At 41.9% G+C, this 27,273-nt stretch overlaps 1 protein-coding gene across 1 annotated transcript in view; it reads right to left on the reverse strand.

The window, feature by feature from the left end:
- The window catches only part of gpc1a (glypican 1a), a 44,059-nt gene extending 19,235 nt beyond the window's left edge, over nucleotides 1-24,824 (reverse strand). The window contains exon 1 of the mRNA XM_085375687.1: nucleotides 24,674-24,824. Coding sequence (XP_085231813.1) covers nucleotides 24,674-24,824 — 151 coding nt within the window. The remainder of the gene's footprint in view (nucleotides 1-24,673) is intronic.
- Nucleotides 24,825-27,273: the final 2,449 nt, after the last annotated feature.

The following is a 27,273-nucleotide window of genomic DNA, read 5'->3' on the forward strand; positions in this document are numbered from 1 at the left end:
ATCTTCAGTTTCACTGTTTTGCTGATGACACCCAGTCCATTCTTGTCCACAGTCTTGTTACGTCCCATGGTCTCCCCCAAAAATCCCTCCATAAGCTTCAACTGGTTCAGAACTCTGCTGCTCGCATTATCACCAGAACCCCCTCCTACCAGCACATGACCCCTGTTCTTCAGGAACTTCACTGGCTTCTTGTGAAATTCCAGATAATATTCAAACCTCTTCTGCTCACCTTCAAGGCCATTCATAACCTCGCTCCTCCTTACCTTTCTGACCTGTTAACCACTACCTGTTCTGCCCGTTCACTTCGATCTTCTTCTTCTATCCAGCTTGCTGTACCTTCCTTCCGCCTCACCACCATGGGAAGCAGAGCTTTCAGCTGCTCTGCTCCCTGGCTGTGGAACTCTCTACCACCAGAAATAAGAAACATTGGTTCTCTCCCCCAGTTTAAATCCCAACTCAAAACTCAACTGTTCAAATCTGCATATTCACTGTGAATCCACTGTTTGTTTAATTTTATCTCTAGTGTAGGGTTTCAGCAGCAATAACCAGCTGTGACTGAGCAGTTTCCAGCAGTTTTCAACAGTTCCAAGCCCAACGGTGCCAGGTATGGAGCATAAACAGAACTACACTTGTTATTTTTGGGTTTCGCACCATAAACTCATCCCCAGAGTGAAACCCGCCTTCATAGAATTCTACTAAAAAGTCAAGGACAACAACCAGAACAGTGCTTGGTGCCACTAGGTGCACTGAACTGGTCAGATATGTACAATATATACAAAAGGTATCCTCAAAATGAAGATCAAGTTAAAGGAGCACAGAGGAGATCAAACATGCACAGGGGAGAGAATAGGACTCGAAGGAGGCAAACTCAGTGAGGTTTCTGATTTTGTTGTATAATAATCAAGTTCACCACTGCCCTTGGTTATGTATTCAAAACAGATGAGTCACCTAGGAAGCAGTGAGAAACTATTACTTAAGCTAAGTAAACTCAAGCTTTAACCTTCAAAGATGCCAAGGATGGAAAAACAACAACAGCAGCAAAACCTGTTTTTACTCTTAACGTCTAAAATGGAAACTGGTCATCACAAAAAAACCAGAATAATTACTGTACAAGACCGCAGAATCACACACACACGCACTAAGTTATACACGTGCAGAGCACTACCCGCTTGTTTGGTGTTTTTAATTCATTTAAAGTTTTCAAAAGAGCAGCTGTGACGTAAAAGGCAGCTGAGCTTAACGCAACCCTGTGAAAACATGCCGCCGCAGTCTTTACCATGGCGCTATCCCTGTTAATATTTATCAGCTGCTCGTGGTGATGAACACTCCAGATGGGTGGTTTCTCAGGTGCATGCATGATTCAAAGCCATTGCCAACAATCTTTAAAAAAATTAACCAGACTGCATCCCCCTGAAAATTACTACGTAAGTGTTGGCTAAACACATGCGACACTGCAGGAGATCTGATCGGCAGTGAATGAGTTACTGCGGCAACTTGATGTTGTGCACAAACTGAACATCTTTCTGTAGTTTGCCTGTTGGATGTGGGCACTGGTATTTGTGATCAACATGAATTATTTGGCCAGTATACTGGCTGACTGCTCACAGATATACTATATATTTTCTGATATGCATCGATATAAAAGTTTGTTGAAAAATCAACTTGTTTTCAATAATCTCCACGTGTAAGTAGAGTATGGTTTGGGTAAAGTTGGCGATCAAGGATCAAAGAATGCAATGAAAGCAAAATCCATTTAAATACAGATTATCCTGTTTTTTATTGGAGGAACACGTTTTTCACCTCATGAGGTTGGCGTGAATCCCGAGGAGGTAAATACTTTGGTATTGATTATGTGGAAATGCATGATGTGATATTTATGAGGAAAAATTCCTTTAATGCCAAGTAGAGATCACAGACTCCCACAGCCCTCCTGGAGCTAAGTGCTGCATTATAGAACCTGGTTGTGCTGCAGGGTATTTTGCACTTCATCATTAGCAAATCCATTTAATTCAAACCTTCTTTTTAGTTTTGCCTTCAGACAGCTTACACTGGTTGCCAAAGAGACCGCATTCATTTCCTTTTCCCATCAAAAACATACGCCTGTGACTTTCTTCTCTGCATCACACCCTCGCTGTTTCATCTCCCCACCCCCTGAATTCCTTGGGATAGCCCCGACATACCTGAGCTCGTCTCGACAAGCGAGCAAACCTCAGCACAGATTACCTGCATCGCTCTGCGGGCAAACAGAGAGTCATCCAGGCAGGGATAAAAGGCCCAAATCAAGCCCAGTCTGCAACAGGAAGGGTATTATGATTATGGGGGTGACACGGGGCAGAGGACTGGCTGTAAAGTGAGACTACGCTCAGTCCTCTTTTGAGTAAACTGAAACTCAAATTAAACTTCAATACAAGCAAACTTTGAATAAGACAAGCCACCATTCCTACTTTGGCAGCACTCACATTTAATCAAAGACAAATTGTTGAAGCAGCAGTTTATTTAAATACTTGACAGCAGCTGTCTGTTTATCTCAGTTTGTCACTTAAGTACACATTAATTAATCTCCCTCGAATGCTGCGCTGTCAGTGTTCTGGTGGCATGCTGCTGGTTTGTATCAGACACAGCAAAACATATCGGTTCAGCCTCTGGGTATAGTAACGTAATTGGTATTTGCCCTGCGGTAAAATACATTTTTATGTTCATGGGAAGATTTTTATTTGTTTATTTATTTTGCTCCATAAGGTGTTTATCATCTCCTGCATGGTGCAGAAACCACTCTTTTACTGATTCTAAATCAATTCTTACTGGGGAATGTACGTGGTTTGAAAAAGTCGTTATATATATTTTCCCTCTGCAACAGAATATTTGATGAGCTTTCAGCTGAAGTAGCTAATTAGAGCTCAAGTGGACTGCTTTAAATTGACCCGATCACCACTTATCTTAGATCTACTCTATTCAAAGTAAAGTCCTAATCAGACTTGATTTTCTACTAAGACTCTGTGACTACAATCATCATCAGAAACAACTATATTTTTAATCAAAGTCTATTAATGTTTGACATTTCATCAAACATACTTGTTAGCGACCTTTATGGGAAAGAGTTCAAAAGCAGAAACTGAAAAGGTGAACGTACCAAAACCAGCAGTTGTTTGAGAAGCCACTCGAGGCTGGCTCCCCCAATGAAAGTATACAAGTTAGGCAAAGCCAAGACGGAAGTGCAGTAAATCTAATGAGGTTTTTCAGAAATCTGACGTTAGCTTGTCTGCCATTTTTATGTGTGACAACCACGGTGGAAATGCAGGGTCAAGTGAATAAAGCCTCTGGCACTCAGGAGACCTGTCTGCAACCATTCGGCAACCACTAGTCTCAAGAGAAGAGTGGTTGTTGGGAGTCAAAAGGAAAAAGGACTGCTAAAACAGGATAGGATATTGCCACTGTTTAAATGGCGAGTGGTGAAACCGTGACGAGGAGCCGGAAAGTAAAAGTTGTGCCTCAGTGCTGCAGCCAACAGCAGGTTTTCACAAACAAATACCTGATTTCCACTCTCCTCTCAAGGCTTCAAAATGGTAAAAATACACTTCAGAAATTGATCTGTGACGTCACGGTAGCTGCATCCATTGGTTAATTCAAACTATGCTAACCAAGCTTCGTATAACCCTGCTTGCATCCCTGAATGTTTCTTTTCATTCTGTAATCTTCGTGTTAATAGGTTAAAATTGTGACCTAATAACTTGAAATTTCAAGTTATGTTACTCAAAGTACACCAAAGTACAACACCAGGTAGTAATTGACACTGGAGTGTTAAATACATGGGAATATTACATAGATTCACCCTAGAAGATACTTTTTTTAAACTTTATATAATACCACATATATTCTTGGAGTACAAACATACAGTATTGTTATTTGAGCACGAACGACCAATATAATAAGGTTTGAGTATCCTCCTAAGCTGAATATGTGTATATGCTGCGTGCTGTGTCTCTTCCATGTCCAAAAGTTTTTCTTTGTGCATAGTGGGAGACCGACGGCACCTGGGCCTGATACATGAGGGATCTGGGCTGATGCAGGCTGATAGATGGCACTCAGGCCGGCTGCAAAGCTGATGCATGAATCTGCAGGTCAGAGTGACCTGCTGAGGGGAAAACTCGAAAATACCGGATTTTCAGAACACATGACAAGGCAGACTACAGAGTGGAAATCTACAGAATGGATGACCTTGCTAGGCATCCCTCAATAACTAAAAGAGTCACCAAGAGCTGGTGTGGGTGTCTGTCTGTGACGATGTTCTTGTTGTTTTACCGCTTTACCCCCTGGAGGATGCTTTTTGTCTATTTTTGTCCTTTTGTGTATCTATCACCATTGGTCGGAGTTTCTAGTTACTTAGTAATAACCTGAAATTTTGAGAGACTAATTCAAAATTTTGACTTAGGTTTGTCTGGCATTCTTTAAATAAGCTTCCATAAACAATGTTCACTTAAACACAATAAGATCAACATGGGCTTCAACGCGGAAATCAGTGTGGTGACATGACTGTTACTACAGATACGTGTTTAGAAAAGAAAGCAAACACAGCCACAGTCAAAAGAGAAAAAATAAAACAAAACAGGCTATTTCTCAAAGCATAGCTCGACACCATTCTTTATACTGAATACATGAGATGTGTGCTTAAAGTGGCTGGAGGGCTGTTTTCCCTTCAGACTTTACGCTTGGCTAAGCTCATCCCAGATAGATTTTTTAAACTCATTCCAGCCTAATCATTGTTCTCCATTATGAGCTCAATAAAATAATGACTGCAAAAATAAATTAATACGTTTTTGGACCGTGCTGCAATGACAACCACAATTACATAAATACAGGAAAAAAGGAAGTTATAGGACCTTTATTCACCTTTAAAAAAAGCTTTTCCAAGTGAATTTTTAAATTTGTAAATAAACCAGCCAATGTAAGTCTCTTAATATTAAAAAACACTGGCCTGGCCAAAATAAGGAACCAATCTGACTCCTATATACCCACAAATACACTTGCTTAGCACAATGCTAACAATAAGAATACACACATTACGCTTAAGATGAACATCAAAGCTCCGAAAACTTCATCAGAACAAGTAATAATCACATGGACCACAAAAATCTAGCAATGTCCAGGAAAACTGTTACAAACATACCGTGCAAACACACAGGCACCCACACATGCATGCGCACACACAAACCCGCTCTTGTCCCCTTGAGGCCATCATTAGGTGGATCAAGGTCACCAGACACACGATTAAGAAGATCAGGTTAATGCATTTCATAAATACATGCACCAGTTATTAAAATTAGATGTAGATTATAAGCCTTTATTAATCTAAACCATGCAAGCACACACACACATACACACACACATGCACGCACAGACAAAGGTGGGAGACATTTGATGTTACTCATACAGACATAACACCCTGAGGTTGTAGGTTACTCTAAATGGAACATACATAGAGGATAATCTTGTGTCTTTCTAGCACACACACACACACACACACACACACACACACACACACACACACACACACACACACACACACACACACACACACACACACACACACACAACTGCTTACAAAGCTATTATCAGTGAAAACATCACACTGCAGCCCTAAACCGACTCTGTAATCGTATCTTTAATCATAATTAAGCACCTAAATGAACTTTGCTGAGCTGGTTAAAAGTTGTTTAGTGTGCACTTTCTTTAATTTTACCTAATTAAAAGACCATTTTTTTGCACCATGACAAAAATATCCATTTTGCTTTACTTGAAAAACTCATGAGATGCTTCCAATATTCGAGACCGTGGAGGCATCTAGCAGGTTAAATGAGACGTGTAAATCTAATTACGCCCTCGGCCACGGCAAACGTACTCCATCACGTAACCTGCACCAACACTGCACAATAATATTTCTCTGAGGTCAGGCAGAATGCGCTCGAGCTGAATCAGCACACTATAAACCATAACTAAAGTATCTCAGATGACTAGTTTCCAGATGTGAGCCTATACGTCAGACTGTTTCAGCTGCTGAAGGAGTAAAATATGACAGCGCTCCTAGGGTGGTGCATCACAGCTGCCTGTTCAAAACAAAAACAAAACAATAAGTCTGAAAGTAGCCGTTCTTGATAAATCAGTTTGCAATCTCTTTTGTAAAATGTGTCTAAAAAGAAGAAGTTTGATGATCAGACAAAGTACAAACAGCGCTGCACACGTTTGGCTCAGGAGCCCCACCAGTCTGCTCAGTGTTTGTTTTCTTGTTTCTCAGTGCTCACACTTCATATCTCTGCTCTCCTTTCACCTCAACCAGTCTAGGCAGCTGTGGCCCGTGCTGAGTCTGGTCCTGTCTGGGATTTCCTTCTAATAAAAACCAAGCTTTTCCTCCCACCTGTAGCCAAGTGCTTGCTCAACAGGGAGGATTGTCGGATGTCTATAAGAGGCAGGTTTTGTTATGATTGCTTCTATCCTTAAAAAGACATGAAATGAACTCAAACTTGTAAACTGACATAAATTTCTGGGCTGAACTTTAAACCATCAGCAGTTTTGATGCTCTCATTTTCAGTTTGGACTGGCCTCCTCTAGAGGACGATCTGATATCCTCGTGTTGGTGTTGTTCCCAGACCATCATGAAAATGTTGTTCCAGGTTCAACATTGCAAGTGACCAATCACATTGTTGTGACGTTATTCTTTTGCGCGCCAAGCCATTCGTGCATTTATGAAATTCCAATGTTGCAAGGACAATATCAATTCTGCTTACTGTTTATTAAAGGGTTACGGTTAGGGTTAGGGTCAGGGTCCGTTGATCAGCGGACAGAGGCGGTTTCACGCAGCTTTAGTACAGTTTTTTGTTTTACGACGGTTTTTCCCGAAGTCGCAAAAGTATGATGTCACAACATTCTGATTGGTCACTTGCAATGTTGATCCTGGAACAACATTTAGTATGATGATCTGGGAACAACACCAACACGAGGATATCAGATCAACCTCCTCTAGTGGCCTCCTCCAACATCCAAGGAAAAGCTTTAAATGTCGTGCTAGAAACCTGGAGAACTGCTCCTGAAGATTGGCAGAAGTCAGGTGGTGTTCCCATATAATTACTTTCAAGCATGTAAGAATTATACAATGCATTTGCCTTATAACCTGCATTTCTATCTATGTTTGCATGCTTCAATAAATCGTTGCAGCTATTTTCCAGTTTCCTAGCAAAACATAAAGAAATAAAGGCTATCTCAAGACCTTTGTGCAGTGTGCGTATGGTTGCACAACACTTAATGAACTGCAACCCATTAAACTATCAATATTCCAAAGTAGTAATAACAACATTTGACAACCCTTATGAGTTCATGAGGATAGTAATTATACAAATATTTCAACAGGTTCAGATAAGTCCAAGAACAACAAAAAAATAACCTCATCCTATCAGTGAGTCATCTTCTCATGCAGTGTGTGTTCTCAGGAACGAATGAATGCTGGCACAGACTCTCTCATTATTTCTATCATAACAAGACAGCAACAAGCAGACTGACAACTTTTCCACCTCCCTGTTGCAGCAACTGTACAAACCATGAAAGGGCGCACTAGCTGAAACAATCCCGCTCCGTATACAGCTTCTCTTCATTTATCTGCCAGCAGCCAGCTTTAAAGTTGTACCTCTGTATGTCAGTGCATATTAACTTGCTAAAATAACTGTCTCACATTAGGGCCTGCATCATCTTGTGTCAGTGTTACAGTATTTGTCTACACAGTGAGACTAGAGGCAGCATCACCCTGCATGCAGATGCTTAGCTGAATGGATCTAGCAACCGAGTCGGGTGACATAACATAAACATGGGGCAATATTAATGAGAAACTATTTATAGCAATGTCATTTTTCATAATGATAAATATCAGCTTCAGTTTAATTCTAAGCAAAACTCTCCTTGTCTGACACAGCTTTGAGAAATCAGACCACCTCCAAATCGCCAGTTTTTTGTCACTTCATTAAGCAACAATTTCCTGACCTTGTGCCGGCATCTGACTCTCCTCACTCCTTCTAACTTTCCTAACAGTCTTTCACTTCATCCTGCCTCCCTTTTAACTCTTCTCCTAAAATCTGTTTCTCCATCTCTCAATTTCACTGTCACTGCCTCCTTCCTTTCATTCTTGCATCGCTCCTTCCCTCCTTTCTTCCGTGTCTCCTGCTGAGATGAAAGTTAGTTATGGGAAATGACCTCGCGCTGAGTTAGTGCAGTAACAGCCTATCACGTTGTAACTAATGCGACCTCTGACCTCTGGATGCTTAACAACAGACCCGTGCATATGGTACAGTGCTCACAAATAAGCAGGGCAAAAAAAAAAGGAAATATATACACATTTTCTTTAGATCACTTTACAAATAAAATGTGAAATCGCTGTATAAGAAGCAGCATTTTTAACATACACACACTCTCACATGCCCCGAGTCTGCCCCAGCCCTGACATCACACACCACATCAAAGCAGCTTATTGCTGAGCAGTAAAAGTGGCACAGTGGTTAGAATTTATTCCCTTGAGTCAGACGTTTACTCGCTGCTTCCCTTTCTTAATGAGCCTCTTACAATAACCCTGTCACTTACTGAGCCAAATTACTGCTACCTAAATGAGGGGCTGATGGTACATCTGTGTGTGTGTGTACGCATGTGTGCATGTGTGTGTTTCCGTCACAGTCCCTTCACCATTTAAGGGCACCTGTATGTGATTTAACGTCCCACATGGCCTTCCTCCCAAAGTACGCTTTTACCTTTTTACTATCCAGTGAAAAGCCAAAGGAGGGCAGAGCAGGAGAGAACCACGAGCTGTAATGATGGAAGAGGAGAGAGAAGTAGAGGAGTGGCGAGGCAATAAAATAGAAATGAAAGGAGGAACGGGAGGACTGAGAAACCATCGACGGAGGCAGAAGCAGACACCGAGAGGGAGGAGGAAAAGAGTAAATTATGTGGCTGTAATCTCATTTTAAGAGTCTGATAAAGCTTCTCTGTGTGATTTTGTGATTTAACGTCATAACTGATAGACACTTAGTTACAAAATTACCAGTTCAAAGTGAAAGAGAGGTGGATGTTGTTTTTCCTGATGCTTGCGGATGCAATACACAGTATGGTGTTTACCATTGATTAGAGTGGGAAGATACTTCACACTGGCCGAGAACCAGTTGGAAGATCTGCTCCAAATAGCAACTGGAACCACTATTTTTACAGCAAAAGAATTGAAGTGATGTATAATACAAGTCCTGTTGTACACTCTGTTGCTGTTCAGTTTCTCATTAGCATTCTATTCAGTAGTGCAGTGATGCTAACCAACACAGCTAACGGACAAGGCTTAACAGCCTCAAAACTAATGGCTAGCTTTACAGTGGTGTGGCAGGGCGTGGTTCGTGGTGTGGCTGCAGGGGAGGCTGACACACCGGAGCTCCGTCGGCTCATGATGTCTCCCCTGTATTAAACGTGCTGGGACCTGAGGGGGTTGTTGTTGTTGTTGTGTGTGTAGCTGTCGGCTGAAAAGCTGCAGCCGAGTGTGTTGGAGTATACAGCAAGCGAATAAAGAAGTGCGCTGGAAAGTGCAAGTATGTGGTAGGGTCCGTCATTCGTGCCACAAGTGACTACAGTGTAGATAAAAGACGTGACATCATGTGCACATTGCTTGAGAGTTGTGATGCAATCACCATTTACACTATTCGCCAACCAGTCGGGGAATGCACATTTTCCCATGGTTCTAGATGTCACAGATCAGTCTCTGGGCCGAACTGACAGGAGACTGAATTAATGTGAATGAGATTAAATAAGCAACACAGAACAAAGTGATAGGTCACCATTTTTGAAATGTTACATACAAAACAGAAACTTTAGAAGAAAAATGTACAATTTTTAAGAACTCATCCAATTCCGGGTCACGAGGAGCGACAGTCTATCTAAGCTGTCATTGGGTGAAAGGTGGGGAACACCCTGAACAGGTCACCAGTCTATTCCAAGGAGAGAGACACAAAACCACTCTCATTGTCACAGCTACAATTAAAGTATCATTGATTAACCTAACAAGCATGCCTTTGGACTTTTGAACCCATGCAGGCACAGGGAGAACATGCAAACTCCACACAGATGCTCTTGCAGTGAGGAGACAACACTAACACTGTACTGCCTTGGGGTCTTGGTGTACAGCTGGTTTACTTCCAGCAGCTGAACAAGGATTAGAAGTGCTTCAACACACTTTAATGGTTTACTGGAAATGCTGGAATTTGGCTACTTAATCAACCACAATTCCATCTGCAACCTCTTCAGTAAAAGGAGACAAGTCACCGAGAAAAAGGATGTGCAAAAACTCACTGCAGCACCAGAACAAGAACCACGTTCTGACCCACGTTCAGGGTCTCTGTCCTCAGAGAGGGACAAGAAGATCTTGGAAGATCAGATCCCGGAGAGTGTTGTTAACACCGGAGAGTTAACATCTTGATGCTATGTAATCCATAGTGAAATCGATTACCTTAGTTTTTCATGTAACATAGTGCTAATTAGCAGTAAATACACCGTCCTGCTGAAGCCGATCAATTTTAATTAATATTAAAATCCAAGCCAAACCAAAATCTAAATTCTCACTTGATGGAAACTTGATGGAGACATGGTTGAGGATATACTGTTAGTATTCAAGCTTGGGGATGCATAAATGTCTGTATCAATTTTCATGACTACCCTCTGATCGCTATGGAGATATTACTTGAATCTGAATCAAAGTGGTGGACGGACAGTTTCATTCGGTGTCTAAAAATGAAATAATGTCAGATCTGCAGGCAAGTTACATTAGCATAAAGTGTCAGCACTTACAGTCATTGTTCGTCTTTTCTGCCTACTATGCTATAAGCAGTCAAAAGACGAAGAGAACAAGGAAAAAAAAGAAAAGGAAGGAAAGGAAGAAGAAAAAGATACAAAAAGAAGTTTTATTTGCCACAGGTAAATAAACTCCATATTTATTATCTTCAACAGAGAGACATGTTTAGGGAAAGATGAATGCTAATATGCTCTGACAATGTGCTTTAATTTAAATGAAAATGAAAAGGAGGGTTTTAAAAAAAAGACAAAAGAAAAACAGCTAAACAGAGTCAGAAAAAAAGAGAGGGTGGTGCAGGCCAACTCTAGTTTGGGAGCCTTTTCTTATTTTGTACAGCTAGTGAACTTAAAATATCCCACCACCCATAGTCCAGCTCGGTGTGCTGCTGCTCAGCATGTGTGTGTGTCAATGTGTGTGTTCACATGGCACCAGCACTGCTGCATAATGCCATAATTCTATGTCATTTCTTGGAGTAGTTAAAGGCTCTTAAGCTAACTACCACTTTTCTCCCCTTCACCCAGTCTGTGAAAAAATCCCAGCACGTGCCAAATGGTGTGTGCCACGATGCACAGAGTCAGCATCTTTCCATGTGAGTGTGCACATTTGTGCAAGTATGAGGATAACTCTGGGGAGGCAAAGATCACTTCAGCTACTGCAGCAACTCGAAGGGGGGGGGGGGTGTTAACAACTGGAGCTCTGTTTCACTGAAACAAACCAAAAGGACACTTAGGTATCCCGAGCTGTAATGAGAGTTTCTCGGAATGTAAAGACGTCGAGAAGGGCAAGATTCAGAAAAATCCAGAAACAAATATGCAATGACTCAGTAAGTATGTGTGTGTTATTCCCTCAGTGGTCAGCGCTTCAGAAATCATGCTGTGAGCTAAGAACTGCTAACACACAGATTAACAGGCCAGGATTAGCAGGAGATTAGGCATCAGCCCCTAATCCAACAGCATGGCGTTGGCGGCGGCAGCGGTGATGATGGGAAGGTAGTGAAAGAGGTGGCAATATATTATTGTGCATGTTTGCATGCGCGCAAGTGTGGAAGCTGGTTAATAAGGGCACAATAGAGGCTGATTCCAGCGTCACTGTCATTTCTCAGCAGGGAACATCAAATCCCTGCGGTTGGGCCAACATTAGGTCGGTCGTTTCCAGGTGATGCCTCGAAATGAGGGAGAAGCTGACTGAGCGTGACGACCCCCCGATCGGTTTTGCACTTTCACATCACAGGAGTCAGATGTTCAAATAAAGCAATAAACCCCATCTGCACTCAGTGTCGTCAACAAGCTCCTGTTAAATATGCACCATTTCGAATAGTTCATCCGGTGAGCATGGGGTTGGGGGTTAGCGTGACGGGTAGCGTGTCAAATAAACTGCTCCCCTCAATATGGTCTCTGACTTATTAAGGGCTCCTTATCACACTGATGTTTGTTCAGTTTGTTTTCATTAGCTTCTTGCTATGAAAAGTCTGCCAGTCATCATGATTGATAGCTGCTCTGAATCACAGAGACACCTGTTCAGGACCACAAGAGTGCGATTGGACTGTTGTGTTCATTAACCGTGCAGGTTATAGTTGTCTGTTTCAACCTACAAAACTTATGACTCAGGATGTTGAGTGATTCATCTGCTGATCAGAAGGTCGGTGGTTTGATCCCTGGCTCCTCCAACCTGCAATGTCCAAGTATCCCTTGGACAAGATACTGAACCCTTAGTCACCCCTCATGGAAGCTGAGTGTGTGAATATTAGGTTAACAAAGTGCACTGAGTAGAAAAGCACTATGTAACAACCAGCCCATTTATCAAAATGTGTTGTTCCTTTTCTTAAATAAGACAACTTCTGAAAGAAAAATATCTCCAACATGCTTCCTACAGAGTCCAGAACAGGAGACGTCATGCAGTCAACATTTAAAAATCTCTTTGCACTTTCAGTCACTGATAGCGTTTAAGTGAAAAGTTGGAAAAATGCAAAGCATCTGTTTAAATTTCACTGGGAGCACATCTTCTGCTCAGTAGTTTACTCACAGAAATTCATCATTATGTCTCCCACAGTGCCCATGGGCAAGGCTCTAAAGTGTTGCGCCGGAGCTGCTACACAAAACGAGGTACATTTCAAAATGTTATACGGGCACCCCTGTGTATCGTCAGAATATATAACGTACGCATGTTATGAGCCGAGGAGCCGCTTTTATGCAGTCCGCCACCTCTATCAAATAAACGTCTCCGTCCTTCCCACCAGCAAGCATGTAATAAACAGAAATGCCTTCAAATAACAATAAAAAATAACAGAAAATAACCTCCGAGCTGATACTCGGGAGGTTAAAATGATAAAAAAGTATGAGGATGTTCGGAGCGTGGCGAGGCTCAGAGAAGCAGGGAGACAGCAGGCGTGCACAGGGTTGGGATTTTCACAGCAACAAGTCTAATTATAGGCCTATGTTTATGCCTCATGTAGAAACACCAGGAAGAAACCCACTAATATACACAGCGATGGATATTTTAGATTTCACATTCTTTATTAACCAACCGCACCATTTTATCTCTGGGGGCTGACAAGCTGTTTTCATTGTGTGAGTGTATGTGTGTGGTAACTTTCAACAAACCGCCAACTTGCTCTTTCCACGAACCGCTGGTTTCTGGCGTGAATGCCGTACCGTAACTCTCATTGATTTTGACCTTTGAAATGCACTCGTCTGCCTTAAAATCAATCATTGTTTTTTACTCCAGTAACGTTATCAAAAAACGATCACGTCCTTAGTTGCTGTTGGAAACGGGTACCAGTCTGTCAGTTTTGCCTTCTGGGTCCGTGACGGATAAACCTCCCATGGATACCCTGTCGCACTCAGTCAGATCCGCCTCTGATAATACTCTGCACCAGTGATCCTATCAGCATGGCTGGTGTGCGTACGTGGCTGTGACCTCTCTGTTAGGACACCGTGTGGTCAACAAAGACATCCTCTATTCAAGCTACTAAACTGATAAAACCCCAGAGGGAGTCGGTAAAGTCTTCCCCTGTGACAGATTTGTCACTTCAGTAACTGCATAGTCACAGGTTTAAAGAGACAAATGCTAATTATTTTGAGTAGCATGTTATGTACCATGTTGTCATTTTTAAGTATGATATAGCTGTTCTTTCTTGGCCTCTTTTCTTTGTTGTAGTTTTGTTAACTTTATTTTTTTGGACATGCTTTATCAAAGACACGGTAATCTGAGGTCACAGGTCTTGATCTTCATCAGGCTCAGACTCAGACTCCTGCACGCAGCCAACAGTGATGTCATTACTGCTGGCGAGCAGAGTAGGCGGTGTTGAAAGAGGAAGCTGACTGCAGAAACCTGTGTTTGATTGACAGCTTCCAAAAATCGCTTTTGTATTTTGTCAGCAGCAGCATCTATCACTTGGGAGAAGACTGCAGACTGTCATGTGTGCCTCTAACGCACATATAAAAGGTTATGGTGATGTGTTAATGTCCCGGTTTGTGTGTACAATGATGATCTATCATAGCTTCACACCTCATGCATACATTAACACATTTTACTGTTTTTAATACAGTAAATTAACTAGAATAAAATGACGAACTTCATGACGAACTGAGGATTTCAGTCATACTGCACTCCCTCCTGTGCCCACAGCCTGACAAGAGCTGATTTTGTGTCCTCATAGATTCTGTATTTTTGCAACAAGAATCAAATAATAGATGCAATTTTAAGAATTGTTATCCAGGTAAGAATATTTCTGGATGAAACATTTCAGATATATACTTTTGTTCAAAGGTTTATTTGAGATTCATTTGACCATTTCTCTTTTCGCATTCACTAATAGCTCAGTCACAGTTGTAGCTGTAGTTGTAGATATATGGCAACCTGCTAGCAACAGTTGCCTGGTGAATGTCTGGCAAATGCTTGCAGTTGCACAAGTGGCCTGGTGGGAGGCAACCTGTCTGTAAACATCGGCAGTCTGGTTTTGAAATGACTGCCGTGACTCTCAGCCAGATTGGAGAAGCTTCCCAAATAACTTTCAGTTACTTTATAAATGCAGAAAGATTACCAGATTACATTGCAATCTATCTGAGTCAGGCTGCACGGATGCAACACATCTCTTTGCAAACTCGCCTATTACACTGCTATATAAAGTAAAGCTTGCTGAGCAGAAATTTGCACTAATTATTTCACTATTTGTGGAGTAATATCTGAATTTCTCTTCTATGACGTTCTGGCTGGACTTTAAATGCTGTGTATTTAGACATTAACAGGTGCAGCAGGGTTTTTTTTTAATGATTTGTTGCATTTAATCGGCATATTATCGCAAAAGGATTGCATATAATTGCCAACTTGACTCCAATCAATCGCAACATCATAGCATTTTCACTACATTTTATTATTGTCTCGGTGCACCAAACTCACTAATGCAGTTCACGTCACTCGGTTACAATAATTTTGGTCATGCAGCTGTCTCATTTACTGTTTTCACTAGTGTGACTTTAGCATGATTGAAACAGATTTTCCTGTGGCCAGAAATGGAATAATGTATTAGTCACTTGGATTCAAAACATAATTAAAAAACAGTACTGTTACTGTAACTAATTACATTTTATCATCAAGATAACACAGCACTGACCCTGCAATATGAGCACCAACATACACTGACAGGAAGTTCAACTCTCTAGTTGAAGCTCCGTTTGAAAACGAGGCAGTTTTTCTTCTTGCTCTGCAGGAAATACTCGACTTCCAACAATTAATCCTCGTAAAACCTAATTAATAAGATGTTCCCAGTGGCAGCAGCTCTGCACCGGTGAGCCGGACTTTCAGCGTTTAGCGGAACAGAAAGCAGAGCGCTGTAATGCCTCAGCATACACTCCCTGATGTGTCTGTCTAAACGTAACCTGCTGAGGGGACTGTACTCGCGTCCTTCCCTGAAATCACAGTGTGTGATGCTTAATATGCAGAAGTGCGTGCCGAAATGCCGAGTGTGCACGCCAAGTCGGCAGATTGCTTCCACTCCTGCCGTCTTTATTCGCTGTCATGAGAAGTTTAAAAAAATGGTTTGATCGAGTGTACTGTGGAGGCCTGGGAATGCACTGAAGTTATTTTATTTGTCTGTGTTGTTTTTATATTCTTTTTCTTTTTAGAAATAATCAGTTTCCTTCATTTAAATTCAGGCAGTGAACATAAAAAAACTACAGTTGGCTTTAATGAAAAAGAAAAATTTATAATAAAATTGTTTTCTGTGCTGAAGAAAAATTCAAATTCTTTTCAAATTGCTTGATTTGTCCGACTGACATTTTTAGAATTTAAAAGGAACTAATAGATGATCTTTGATTAGTTATCGCTCTCAACAACAAGATGAATAAGCATCAGTATAACATCCCCTTATGTACCGAAGATGCCTGTTATCCACACGAGCCAACTGCTGTAAATCACCATCCTGTCCACAGACATATATGTGTATATATGGAGCATATGCGTAAACAGCCTTGACTCATAAAGCAGCTGAGCAGACACCACATCCGACAAACAAGTCATCGTTTCATTTCAAAAACAGATGGATGCTCAACTCCTCAAGTGGAGGAGGGGAACATGAGAGCAGGGCTGGGAGGAGGAGGAGGAGGAGAATGTAAAAATAGCATCTGATAAGGAGGGGAGAAGTAACTGTTCAAGGGAGGGCAGAGAGAAGGAGGAGGAGAAGGAGAAGAGGTGTAAAGTGGAGCATGGGGGAGAGAAACACAGAGGTTACCGAGAAGCAATCCTGATTTGTACCACCATTGATTTTAGGTGTAGAGAACAGTTTATGCTCTCACTCCTTCACAGTTTAAAAAAAAAAAAAAATCCTTTTACACACCACTCCTATAATATGTGATGATTGTAGTGGAATGCAGTGGATATTAGGGATAGAATGGGATGCAGACAGACGATCCACTGTGGCGACCCCTAAAGGGAGAAGCCGAAGGACAAAGAAGAGGGCTGAAATGAAGTGGAGCTTTATGACTGACTGCATTCAGCAGTTTACCAGAAAAAATTATCTTCTTGAGTCTTTACACATTATATACACGGCACCAGGCAAACATTTGGAAACACTGCAATTTCACATCTTTTACAGAAAAGCTCTTAAAAATCTTTTTTATGTTACTGCATCAAGTCTGTGTCAGGTCTGGTTAACAAGTCTTGACTAAAGCTATTTCTACAACTCTAAAAATAGCTGTGTTTCTGTGTTTATTACATCAGAAAGCAGAACGGACCATCCATAAGCTTCTCCAAAACAAGAGAGCAGTAAATAACTTCACTTCTGAGAGTTGAGTCATAGTTTATAAGCTACTGTTTAATAACTGTCTGAAAGTGTCATTAATAAAGTGTGTATGGATGCGGTGCCATAGCTACAGAGAGGAGAGGGACTATCTAGTTCTAAGGAACAGCAAACATAATAGAAGAACTGAATTGACACAAACTGAAACTAATGGAATCACCTTGTGCATGTATCTGAACCAGCCAAGAGACATAATGTCTCCAGTGTGACCTGGTTGTACACCAGTGCCTCCTCCCAGTTGGACATGCCCAAAGCACTTCACCAAGGAAAGCAGTGTCATAAGCTCGCTGTACTCCCTCAAATACTCAAATACTTTGATCTCAGTCTTTTGGTCACCGGCCACTTGTGGCCACAGATGAGGGTGAGGACACGGACTGACTGGTAAATGGATAGCTTTGTTTTCAAGCTCAGCACTCTCTCTTTACCACAACAGGCCATTACAGCATCTACTTTACTGCAGATGCTGCACCAATCAATCTGTCAAATTCTCACTCCCTGGTTCCCTCACTTATGAACCAGTCCCAGGGGTACCTGAACTCTTCCACTTGAAGCAACAGCTCATCACCAACCCAGAGTGGACATTCCTCCATTTCAACTGAGAACCATGGCCTCAGCCTTGGTGCTAATTCTCATTCCAGCTCCTTCACACTTGGATGCAAACAGCCACAGTGTGAGCTGAAGGTTGCTGCTGGATGAAGCCAGCAGAACCAAAAAACTCCTGACGGCACCTTGAGAAGGGCGAGCCTCTCATCTCATCCACAGCACACTGCGTGTTTAACCCTAATAACATCCAAGCAAATATCAACACACAAGTGAACACGGCACTTGCTCAAGTTTTCAGTGACTTACTTCGTATTTTTTAAATATAAAACCAACAAACTATAGTAACCTTTTAAGTAATGATGTGCTCGGAGGCACCGCTCAGTTGCTACAGTAGTAATCAGGTTAGCATCAAACTAATGATAGCAGCAATGTACGTCAGCTGATGAACACTTCAACTTTTGCTCCTGGCACTGCCTCCTTATATTGAGAATATTACTCTTACTAAGGGAAAATCTGGGAGAGGGAGGGAGACGGGGGGGGTGGGTTTAACAAGCTAACGCTTTTCCTGTAGAGGTGCTTACTCATCCACCAAACAGTGTAGGCCTATTTTAAAAGCATTAAATATCAGGGCACCACAGAAGGATCAAATATGGAGCACAGGAGACTGCATCTGCATCAAACCAATTGTGACAACATTTCATTTTTTGTGAAGGGAGGATAACAGGAAGGGGAACCAAGTACGAGCCTCCCTCCTTTGCTCATCGTCCTCCTCGTCTGCTTTCACCCTCTTCTGTTGCTCCTCACCTCTCTCTCTCTCTCTCTCTCATGTCACTGCATCAGACATCATGAAAGATTCACAGCTCTGCTTTTAACAGCCAACCAAAGTCCTCTCTTTCCCTCACACACACACACACAAGTGCACGACCCCTGCACTCATACATCTAAAGCTGTCTACAAAAACATGGCACCGGGAAAACGACAGACACCAGGAGAGAGGCTAAGGAGGCAGAGAGAAGTTAGAGAGAAGCACTCAGAGCTTTGGTGCAGGTTTGTGCGAGTGCATGTATGTGTGCGCTGCGTATTTGGTGTTCCACATGGTGAAGTATGCTGTGAACGCCTGAGTGAGCATGTGATGTGTGACAGATGACAGACAGTATCAATTTCCTTCCTCAAGCACATTCGTAAACGCTCGTACACACAGCGGTTTCACAGATGCTGCGAGCAGAAAAAATACATAAGATTCACACCTGCTTACATTTCCAATGCAGTTTTCTCTAACTTTGTGGCACCGCACTATTATCACAGTTAATGTAAACTATAAAATATATAGAAAAAGCATTTATAGGTAGGAAGAATGGGAAAGCCATAATATATCAATATATTTAACCAGCCATAATGGTTAGAATGGGGAAGAGTAGCAGTTTTGCATATTGTAGTACTTTATGCAAAACTGACGAAACACCTTAAGCCAAATCCTTTGTAATACTGTAATATTGTATAGTTTGCATACTTTAATACTGCAGTGGCTGCACATGGTAGTAGTCTACACCTTCACGTAACAAGTGAAAGATCCCTGATTTTATTTATTAGGCTGTGTTGCTGTACACAGTTTGTCTTTAAGTATTCTTTATATGATGGCAGGGATACAGCACCTGATCATTTTCCATCATCAACTAATCGATCAACAATGTTCTCTGTGAATAAATTAATCTGTAATCTAATCAAATGTCAGAGAAGATTAAAAACATCGATGTCATTTAGTACCTTGTGATTACACTTACTTATATAAATGACATTAGCAAATGATTAGCGGTGAGTTGCTGCATCACTCGCATAGACATGTTGACAATCAGGCAAGAAAACAAAAGCAAAAACTAAACTAGAACTTGAAATCTAAAAACTAACGGCTGTAAAATTGCTAGTATTGTACACACTGTAGGGTTGTCAAAAAAATCAATTCTCAGATAATAATCTATTTTTTTTTTCTAAAAATACAAAAAAATTACTGGGCAGTTATTATTTGCAACAGTCACGTGTTCGCCTCCTCCCCTCACCAACAGCTGCAGACATGAACGGTGACTGACGCTCAGTCATGTTAGCATGAGGTTAGCATGATGTTAGCATGATGTTACAACACTTTATGAGCACTACTAGAGGTCAATAAACCTTTCCTAACCCCCCCCCCCCCCCCCCCCCCCCCGAAGTATATACAGCTATCATGAATGTTAATCTGGCCTGTGTACATCTTAATGCCTTTGAGCTGTTAGCAATTAGCAATTAAAAATACTGTTGTTATTTTTTCTGTCGATTTTTTGCTTTTCTTTTGTTCTTTTTTATCTTTATCCTGTAGTCTTGAAACTGAAATTGAACATCGGCTATTTTCCTGGGAATTCCAGTATCGTGACAACACTGATGCACACTGATATTTTTCCTGGTGGAAAGACCAGTCAGCTAAATAATATAGACAAGCTTCAGTATGAGACTGCATAATTTCTCTAATTGGTTTCATGAATTAAGCTCATATTCTTTAGCGACGGTATCAATGCAACCAAGCAGAGAATTAGTGCCGCCAGCTCCAATGGAAAGGATGAGAAATAATTACATTTTAAACAAATAGTGACGAAAGCTGGATTTAAAATAAAGAAACTAAAGCCTGGCACTGCACTCATCTGACTTCTGAGGTGTCCAAAAAAAGTTGAGACGCCATGTAAAATGTCCAGTTTTACTTAAATAAAACAAAATAATTGAAAACATTTTGTTTTCATTTTCACACACAAAAAAGTTTTGAAATATGTTTGCTAGCTTCAGTCCTTGCACTACATTTTATTAGCATTTTGCACAGAGTACCAACACATAACTTTTCAGCTCCTCCCATATTGTCTTTCAAACATTCAAATAATGTAACAAATACTCAAAATGTAGGCCACACAAACCCACGCACACCGACACAAACGCATCAAAACTCAATACCTGTGAATTGCGCAGGTTATATACGCTGTATCTGTTTCTGTGTGTCACTTGATCACATGGGTGTGTGCTGCTCTGCGCAGACAAAGCATTTGTGAATGAAACTTGGTGTCTTCCTTGAAGAAGGTGTTGGTTTTCACTGACTTTTAAACACACACACATAGACAGATACACACACAGGCTATAGGATGAGCTGGCCTTTAACTATTGACCAGGTGAAGGATACATTGTATAACAAGAAGAGAAAAAAACGCTTGCAGGCAAAAACACAGACAGGCAGACATCAGGAAAGACGACTTCCATTCATATGGTGTAAAACCTAAAGGACAATGGATGTCAGCAGAGTCTAAGAGACATTTTGGGTTTTCTTTTTTTAAATTCAGGGTAAAAATGTAAAGCATCTGTTCCTCGTGTTACACAGATTTTACTCTGGAACTATGATTTTCTCACATGTTTAATCCTGGAAAAAACATGATTATTTTCTGAATGTTTTCTAGATTTTAAATACAAACCTAGAGATCTAGAAAAAGCTACAAGCCACTACAATTTTTCATTCATTTCACTCATTGTTTTCACTTTGCATGGCTGCCCTGTGAAAGAGACTGGTTCTCAATGGGACTTCCTGGTTACATCAAGGTTGAACAAATAAATTGCACAATTTAAATCCTTCCATTCAGGGCTGACATTTTGGCTTTTTTCTTTGCATTCATTGTGAAAATTGGACTTCTTGCCATTTACGTTTGTGCTGGTTTGGAGAAATAGATGAAGCAGCTAAATACGCGTCATTCAATCGCAGGTTGGTGTTATTCACCTGTGAAAATCCATGTGAACGAGATTATGGGGAGAAAAAGCAAACAAAACTTTCATCTACACATCGATCCATCCATCTGTCTATTGTTGCGATTACCTTGATTGTGGCGAGTGATTTGTAGGGTTTTTCGCTCTAATATTAATAGAGTCTTTACCTTATGCCTTGAGGTGACTGTTTTTGTACATATTTAAACAACATATTTTCACAGGAAGAGAACTAACCTGAGTGACATTAGCCATCGACCACAACCAGCTGAGGGGGAGGGGAAAGCGAAGAAAAAAGGAGAGCATAGACAGACAAGGATGAACTATGCTTATGGAGTGATACAAGGGGAGCACAGAAGACATAGTTTATGCTCCCAGCAATCTGAGCCTATAGCAGCATAATTAAGGGGTGTTTCAGGGTCACCTCATCAAGCCCTACTTACAAATTTGCCACTAAATGTATGCAACATTGCAAAAGAGTCCAATGTACTAAACACTGAATTCAAAAATGTTCATTATCTTAGCGTAACTAACAAGAAACTTTTCTAATTAGACCGTAACAGAAAGTGAAGTTGATAGGAACATCATTTGCTCTCACTTTTGACCTGACGATGGCACTAAATCCTAAGTCTGGGGCTTCCCAGCGTTATTAAAACCCATCCTGTAGGGAACATGAATGTTGGCTAAAACATGCTGATATTCTCTGAATTCAGGTATGCTTCTGGTTCAGTTGGGTAGGTGCTGCTGTTAGTACTCGTTTCTGGGCACAAAACTCCATTTTATTTGCTGAATCTATGTACTAATATACTGATTTGTCACCCAGGGAAGTCTTCTAGCTGAATTACACTTCCCAAACATTGTTATGCTCTGCAGATAACGCTAACTGTGAACTGCTTATGATTAGCAACAGCTGGGTCTTGTCCCATATCATTAGGAAAGTGTTTGTTCATCCAGATGCGAGTCTGCTGCATGCGCAGGAAGGCCACAGGGCTTAGATATTTAGCTTGTTTACTGCCCTGAGAGATAATAAATACATTAGGAAGGCAAGTAAGGCTCAGTGTGCTAAATGACCAAATATTGCTTATGACGATCACGTTGTCGGTTTTCCTGGAGGACTTTTTTTTGTATAACTTCATTATGACCTGTATGGCGAGGGTTTGTCTGCATTACTGTAATGCATGCTTGAAAACCAATCCAGAGTGCAAACAATGAAACAAAGAGACAATATATTGTATCAAACATTTAACATTCCTAGTGTGCAGAAGAGGTATGGAAGTAAACAAAATGAATTTGTTGTGTTGTATCTACTGTGTTTTTCCAATAGACTGTATTAATGTTTTGTTCTCAGGTTGGACATCCTCCAGAGTGCGGAGGGCCAGATAATCTAAATTGACCCACCTAAGGTCCCTGAAATGAGAAGGACTGAAAAGCCCCTGTTGTGGGGAAATCTTCCCACATCTCTGTGCCCAACTGGTCGTCAGTTTTAATGAGTTCTGGGGAGGCAGAACTCTTGCGCAAATAACTAGAGCAGCTCAAGGTCCAAGAGACTGAAGCATTGTGTTCTTCATCTGTCAATAAAAGATGAGCTTTTAATGGAAGAGGAGGGAAAATGTCGTGTCGAGTCTCTTTCACAGTCTTCCACTAAACACAGACAGACCTTGAGTGACTCACTCACTGTCTCTGGTTGTGGGTTTTTCTCCCCCTTCTTTCCTTTTCTCTCTATTTTCACATTCTTTGCCTCACTGTTATCTATTTTCTGGTTTCTGTCTGATTCACACACACACACACACACACACATCCAATATTAATAACTCAGCCGCCCATAAGTGTGCATTTCCACTGACACAACACAAAATGACCTTCAGATCGCAGACGCTGAGCACACAAACACACCTTGCTCTCCCCTCGCTTTCATCTCCTCTGCACGCTCGCTGCTGTCTGTCCATCTTTAGGTGAAATAAGGGAGGAGACAGAGGCCGACAGATGATTGCCTTAAAGGGGACAAGAGCTCAATTTCACTTTCCCCAAGGCCAAGACACTTTTAATCTGCATTTATGGTTTGCAGCAGCCAAAGAGACAAGATAGAGAGACTTTGATGTGTGCTGTCTGACTGACAGACGAGAGATCAGGCTAACTGATTACTTTCACTGCCTGGGTAATTCACTGATTGACTAAATGCATGATTGCCTGACTAGTTGGATGACTGACTGACACGATGAGAGTACAGGAATGAAACAAAAGAAGTAAAATGAGTGTAAACCACGTCTTCTTTTATTCAGCTCATCGGCAGCTTATGTTGTGCGATCGCTGAGCTGTAGCTAGAGCTGTGATTGGATATTGCCCCAGGCGAGCCTAAATTATTAGTTTATGCAAATTCCAGCATCTACTGGGTCTCACACACACACACACACACACACACACACACACACACACACACACACACACACACACGCACACACACTACACCTGCAGTCCATCCACAGCAAGGTGGACAATGAAAAATGCCCCGGGACACAAGTCTGCATCCGCCCCCTCTAGGTTATATTAACAGTTCTTCACACCTGGAGCACAAACACCAGCAAACACAAATATATAAAAACAATGAATAGATTGGAATGGCTCCACAAGACACATGGCTCACACCCACCTGCATTTCTGCCCTCAGCAGACAATGAGCATACCCTGAAGGACTGTAGACTGGGAAACACTGAGATGCTGAATGAGGGGGGTGTATAAGAGTGCACAGAGAGGCTGAACAGACGCACAATGAGGCACACGAACTGGGATGCAGCATAATAATAAACCCTCAGCAAAGCTGCCCTTTGGGAACATTTCTTTTTTTAAAAAGAAAAAGAAACCTTAAGCTGATTTATTAACATAGATGGAATTCCCATTCACGCAAACCACAATAAAGCACTCAATGTTTATGAATAAAAATGATCTAGCACAGACTATGTATAATGCAACAGAATGGCATCCTGAACAGCCGCTCAAGAATCCCACAAAATAAGGCAAGGCACGAGGGGGGGGTCATTTAAGAATTATGTCACAACATGCTGTAATAGTTGGAGCGATCTGAAATTTAAAAAAAAATTATGATACAAAAACTTGACTTTATCGTTCCTGTGGAGGGCGTTAAGTGTTGTCCTCTTTGTTACCACCAAAACAATTAATGAATTTAAAAAACAACTACAAAAAACAAACAAAAAAAAACTCACCGGAGATCTCAGTCTGAGGAACCCTTTCCGAAGTGAACCCTTTCCCGGTGTAGAACTGCCGCAGGTCGGAGCAGCTTCTATCCGCCCCGGCCACCGGGCCCGGTGCGGCACACAGACTCACCAGCACACAGAGAAGCACCGGCAGACGCATCTTTGGAGGTGTAGTCCTTTTTCCTCACACGCAGAAAATCCCCGACAGTTTTTGGATTAGACTCTTATCCACAGTGTTTAGTTGCCTTTTCTCTTTTTTAATATTATGTTGGTTATTATTCTTCAGAGTTTGGGGGGAGGCGGGGGGGTCTGCGAACAAACAAAAGCAACGTGTCCCGTTCAAACTCCACTCCTCTTAACTAAAACACACACATACACACTCACTCACTCTCACACACACAGCCACGGGAAAGGAGGAGGCGCCCGTGGCAGCCAGTCCGGGATGTTTGTGCGAGAGACGAGGGGCTGCGACGCGTGGGACTGTAGGTGTCAGATACACCGTGCTGCTCCTCCTCCACCTCCTCCCTCTGCTCGGTGCTGCTGGTTGTGAGCTGCAGAGATGCGAGAGACAAAAGAGAGAGAGATAGAGGAGGGGGGTGCGACAGAGTGAGCGAGCAAGGAGGGCAGGTGTCAAAGCCCGTGAAGCTCCGCGGTCTGACTGTGCAGCTTCATGATTATGGAAAAAGTGCAACAAAGATCAAAATCAAAAATCAAAAATGTTGCTCTGAATGCGGCTTTAGACAAGAGGAGACATGCCCGGTCCCTTTTCCAAGCTTTGGGACAATGAAATGTGTGTTGGTGGGACGGGAGTGTGCAGCAGTCCGTGCTGATGCTCTCTCTTTCTCTCTCTCTCGTTCCCTCTCTTTGTGTTGGGTTTTGTGCTGCACTAGCCGTGTGCAAAACAGTGCCACCTGCAGGTCTTTACAAAAAAAATATAGCACAGAAAACGTCTTCCAACAGCACACACTCGCTGGCCACTTTATTAGTTACCCGTGTTCAACTGATCCCTCGTGTGAATATCTGATCAGTGCGTTTAGACGCGCAGAGATGCTCAAGCTGAGTTGCTGAAGTTCAAACCCAGAATACGAATGGGGAAGAAATCTGACTGAAGTGACTTTGAATGTAGCACCAAACTGCTGATCTGTTGGGATTTTCCTGCACAGCCATCTGTAAGGTTTATAGGGAATGGCCTGAAAAGAGAAACTATAAAGTTAACGGAGACTCACCGGGTGAAACTGCTTTGTTGAATTCAAAGATCAGAGGAGACTGGTCAAACTGTTTCACAGTATCTCAATTAACTATTCTGTACAACCAAGATATGCAGAAGAGCACCTCTGAATGCACAGCACGTCAAAGAGTTCTTCTAGTATTTTTGTTGCATTACTCTTCAGGACAGAGAGCTCAGATGTTGCACATGAATATGCGAAGCCTCTAGGGGTTACAGCTTCTAATGCTTCTATTTAACACTGGAACCACTTTGGACATGACCTTCCACGTCTGCTCCTGTTGTTGCTTCAGCCCCTGGTACTCTCTTTGTCTGATGTCATTGTCAGCTGGAATTAATAAATCTATGTAAGCTCCCTCTGTCCTCGGCTCTTGGCCAACCACCACTATGTATGGTTGGTTGTCCAGCAGCTGCCTGAAGTCCTGCAGGGCCTTAGTCCTGTTGCCCTCTGACCACTTTCCCCCATAGCAAGCAGGTCTGACCCAGATCAAAGTTCAAGCAGGTCTGGCAATGATGGCACTATTTATGTTCCTATTTTCCTATTTTAGTTAGAAGACCCAAATGCCATGTTGCAATACTATACTGCTATGGTAGCCAACGTTTCAAATGCAGGTTTGACAGGTTTGTGAGTGTTCACTTTATCCAAAACCTAGCGACAGTTTACTCATCTTTGCCAGAGGGTGGCTGTAGCTCAGGAGCAGGTCACCTATTGATCAGAAGGTTAGTAGTTCGATCCCTGGCTCCTCAAGTCTCCTGTTAAGAGTGTGTCCCTACACACTGCTCCTCGGTGTGGCTGCAGAGAGAGCAATTTCCCCATGGGCATCAATAAAGTATACATTATTATTATTTATCTTATGTCAATGCTACCACATGCTGGACAGTCTCAGGGGAAACGTTGCACAGCTTACACCCTGGGTTCCTTCTGCTGTGGCAGATTCCCGCCTCTGTGGATCTGTTCTAATGTTGGAATATGCTATCCTTTTCTAGCAACCGGTAGGATGTCAGCCAGTTTTTCTTTCTGCCGATGAAACACCCCATGGAGGCGCGTGTCTTCCAGAGTATGTCTTCTTTTTCCTTGCAGCACTCAGGTAGCTCTGTACCCCGGGGGGCCAACTTCGTGATATATTCATGGATACTCATTCTTTCATCTTGAATAATGGCTCTCACAGTAATCCTCACCCTCCCTCTTTTCCTTGGTTATGGAGTCTTAGGTTGCTGGACTTTGTGTGGAACTGTCTGTACATTGTGAGTTTTCATGTCGTTTGGGCAAACTTCGATCACACAGTTTTACTCGCAGAATGTGCTATACAGTGTGGTACAGCAACATTGCTTGCTTACTATAACTGCCATTTCCATACTGCTGCACTTACTAGTAACAATGACT

Source organism: Diplotaxodon limnothrissa, linkage group LG17 (genome assembly GCF_057381915.1).
Source record: "Diplotaxodon limnothrissa isolate DT_005_m linkage group LG17, D_limnothrissa_male_GT1.1, whole genome shotgun sequence".
Classification (NCBI taxonomy): Eukaryota; Metazoa; Chordata; class Actinopteri; order Cichliformes; family Cichlidae; genus Diplotaxodon; species Diplotaxodon limnothrissa.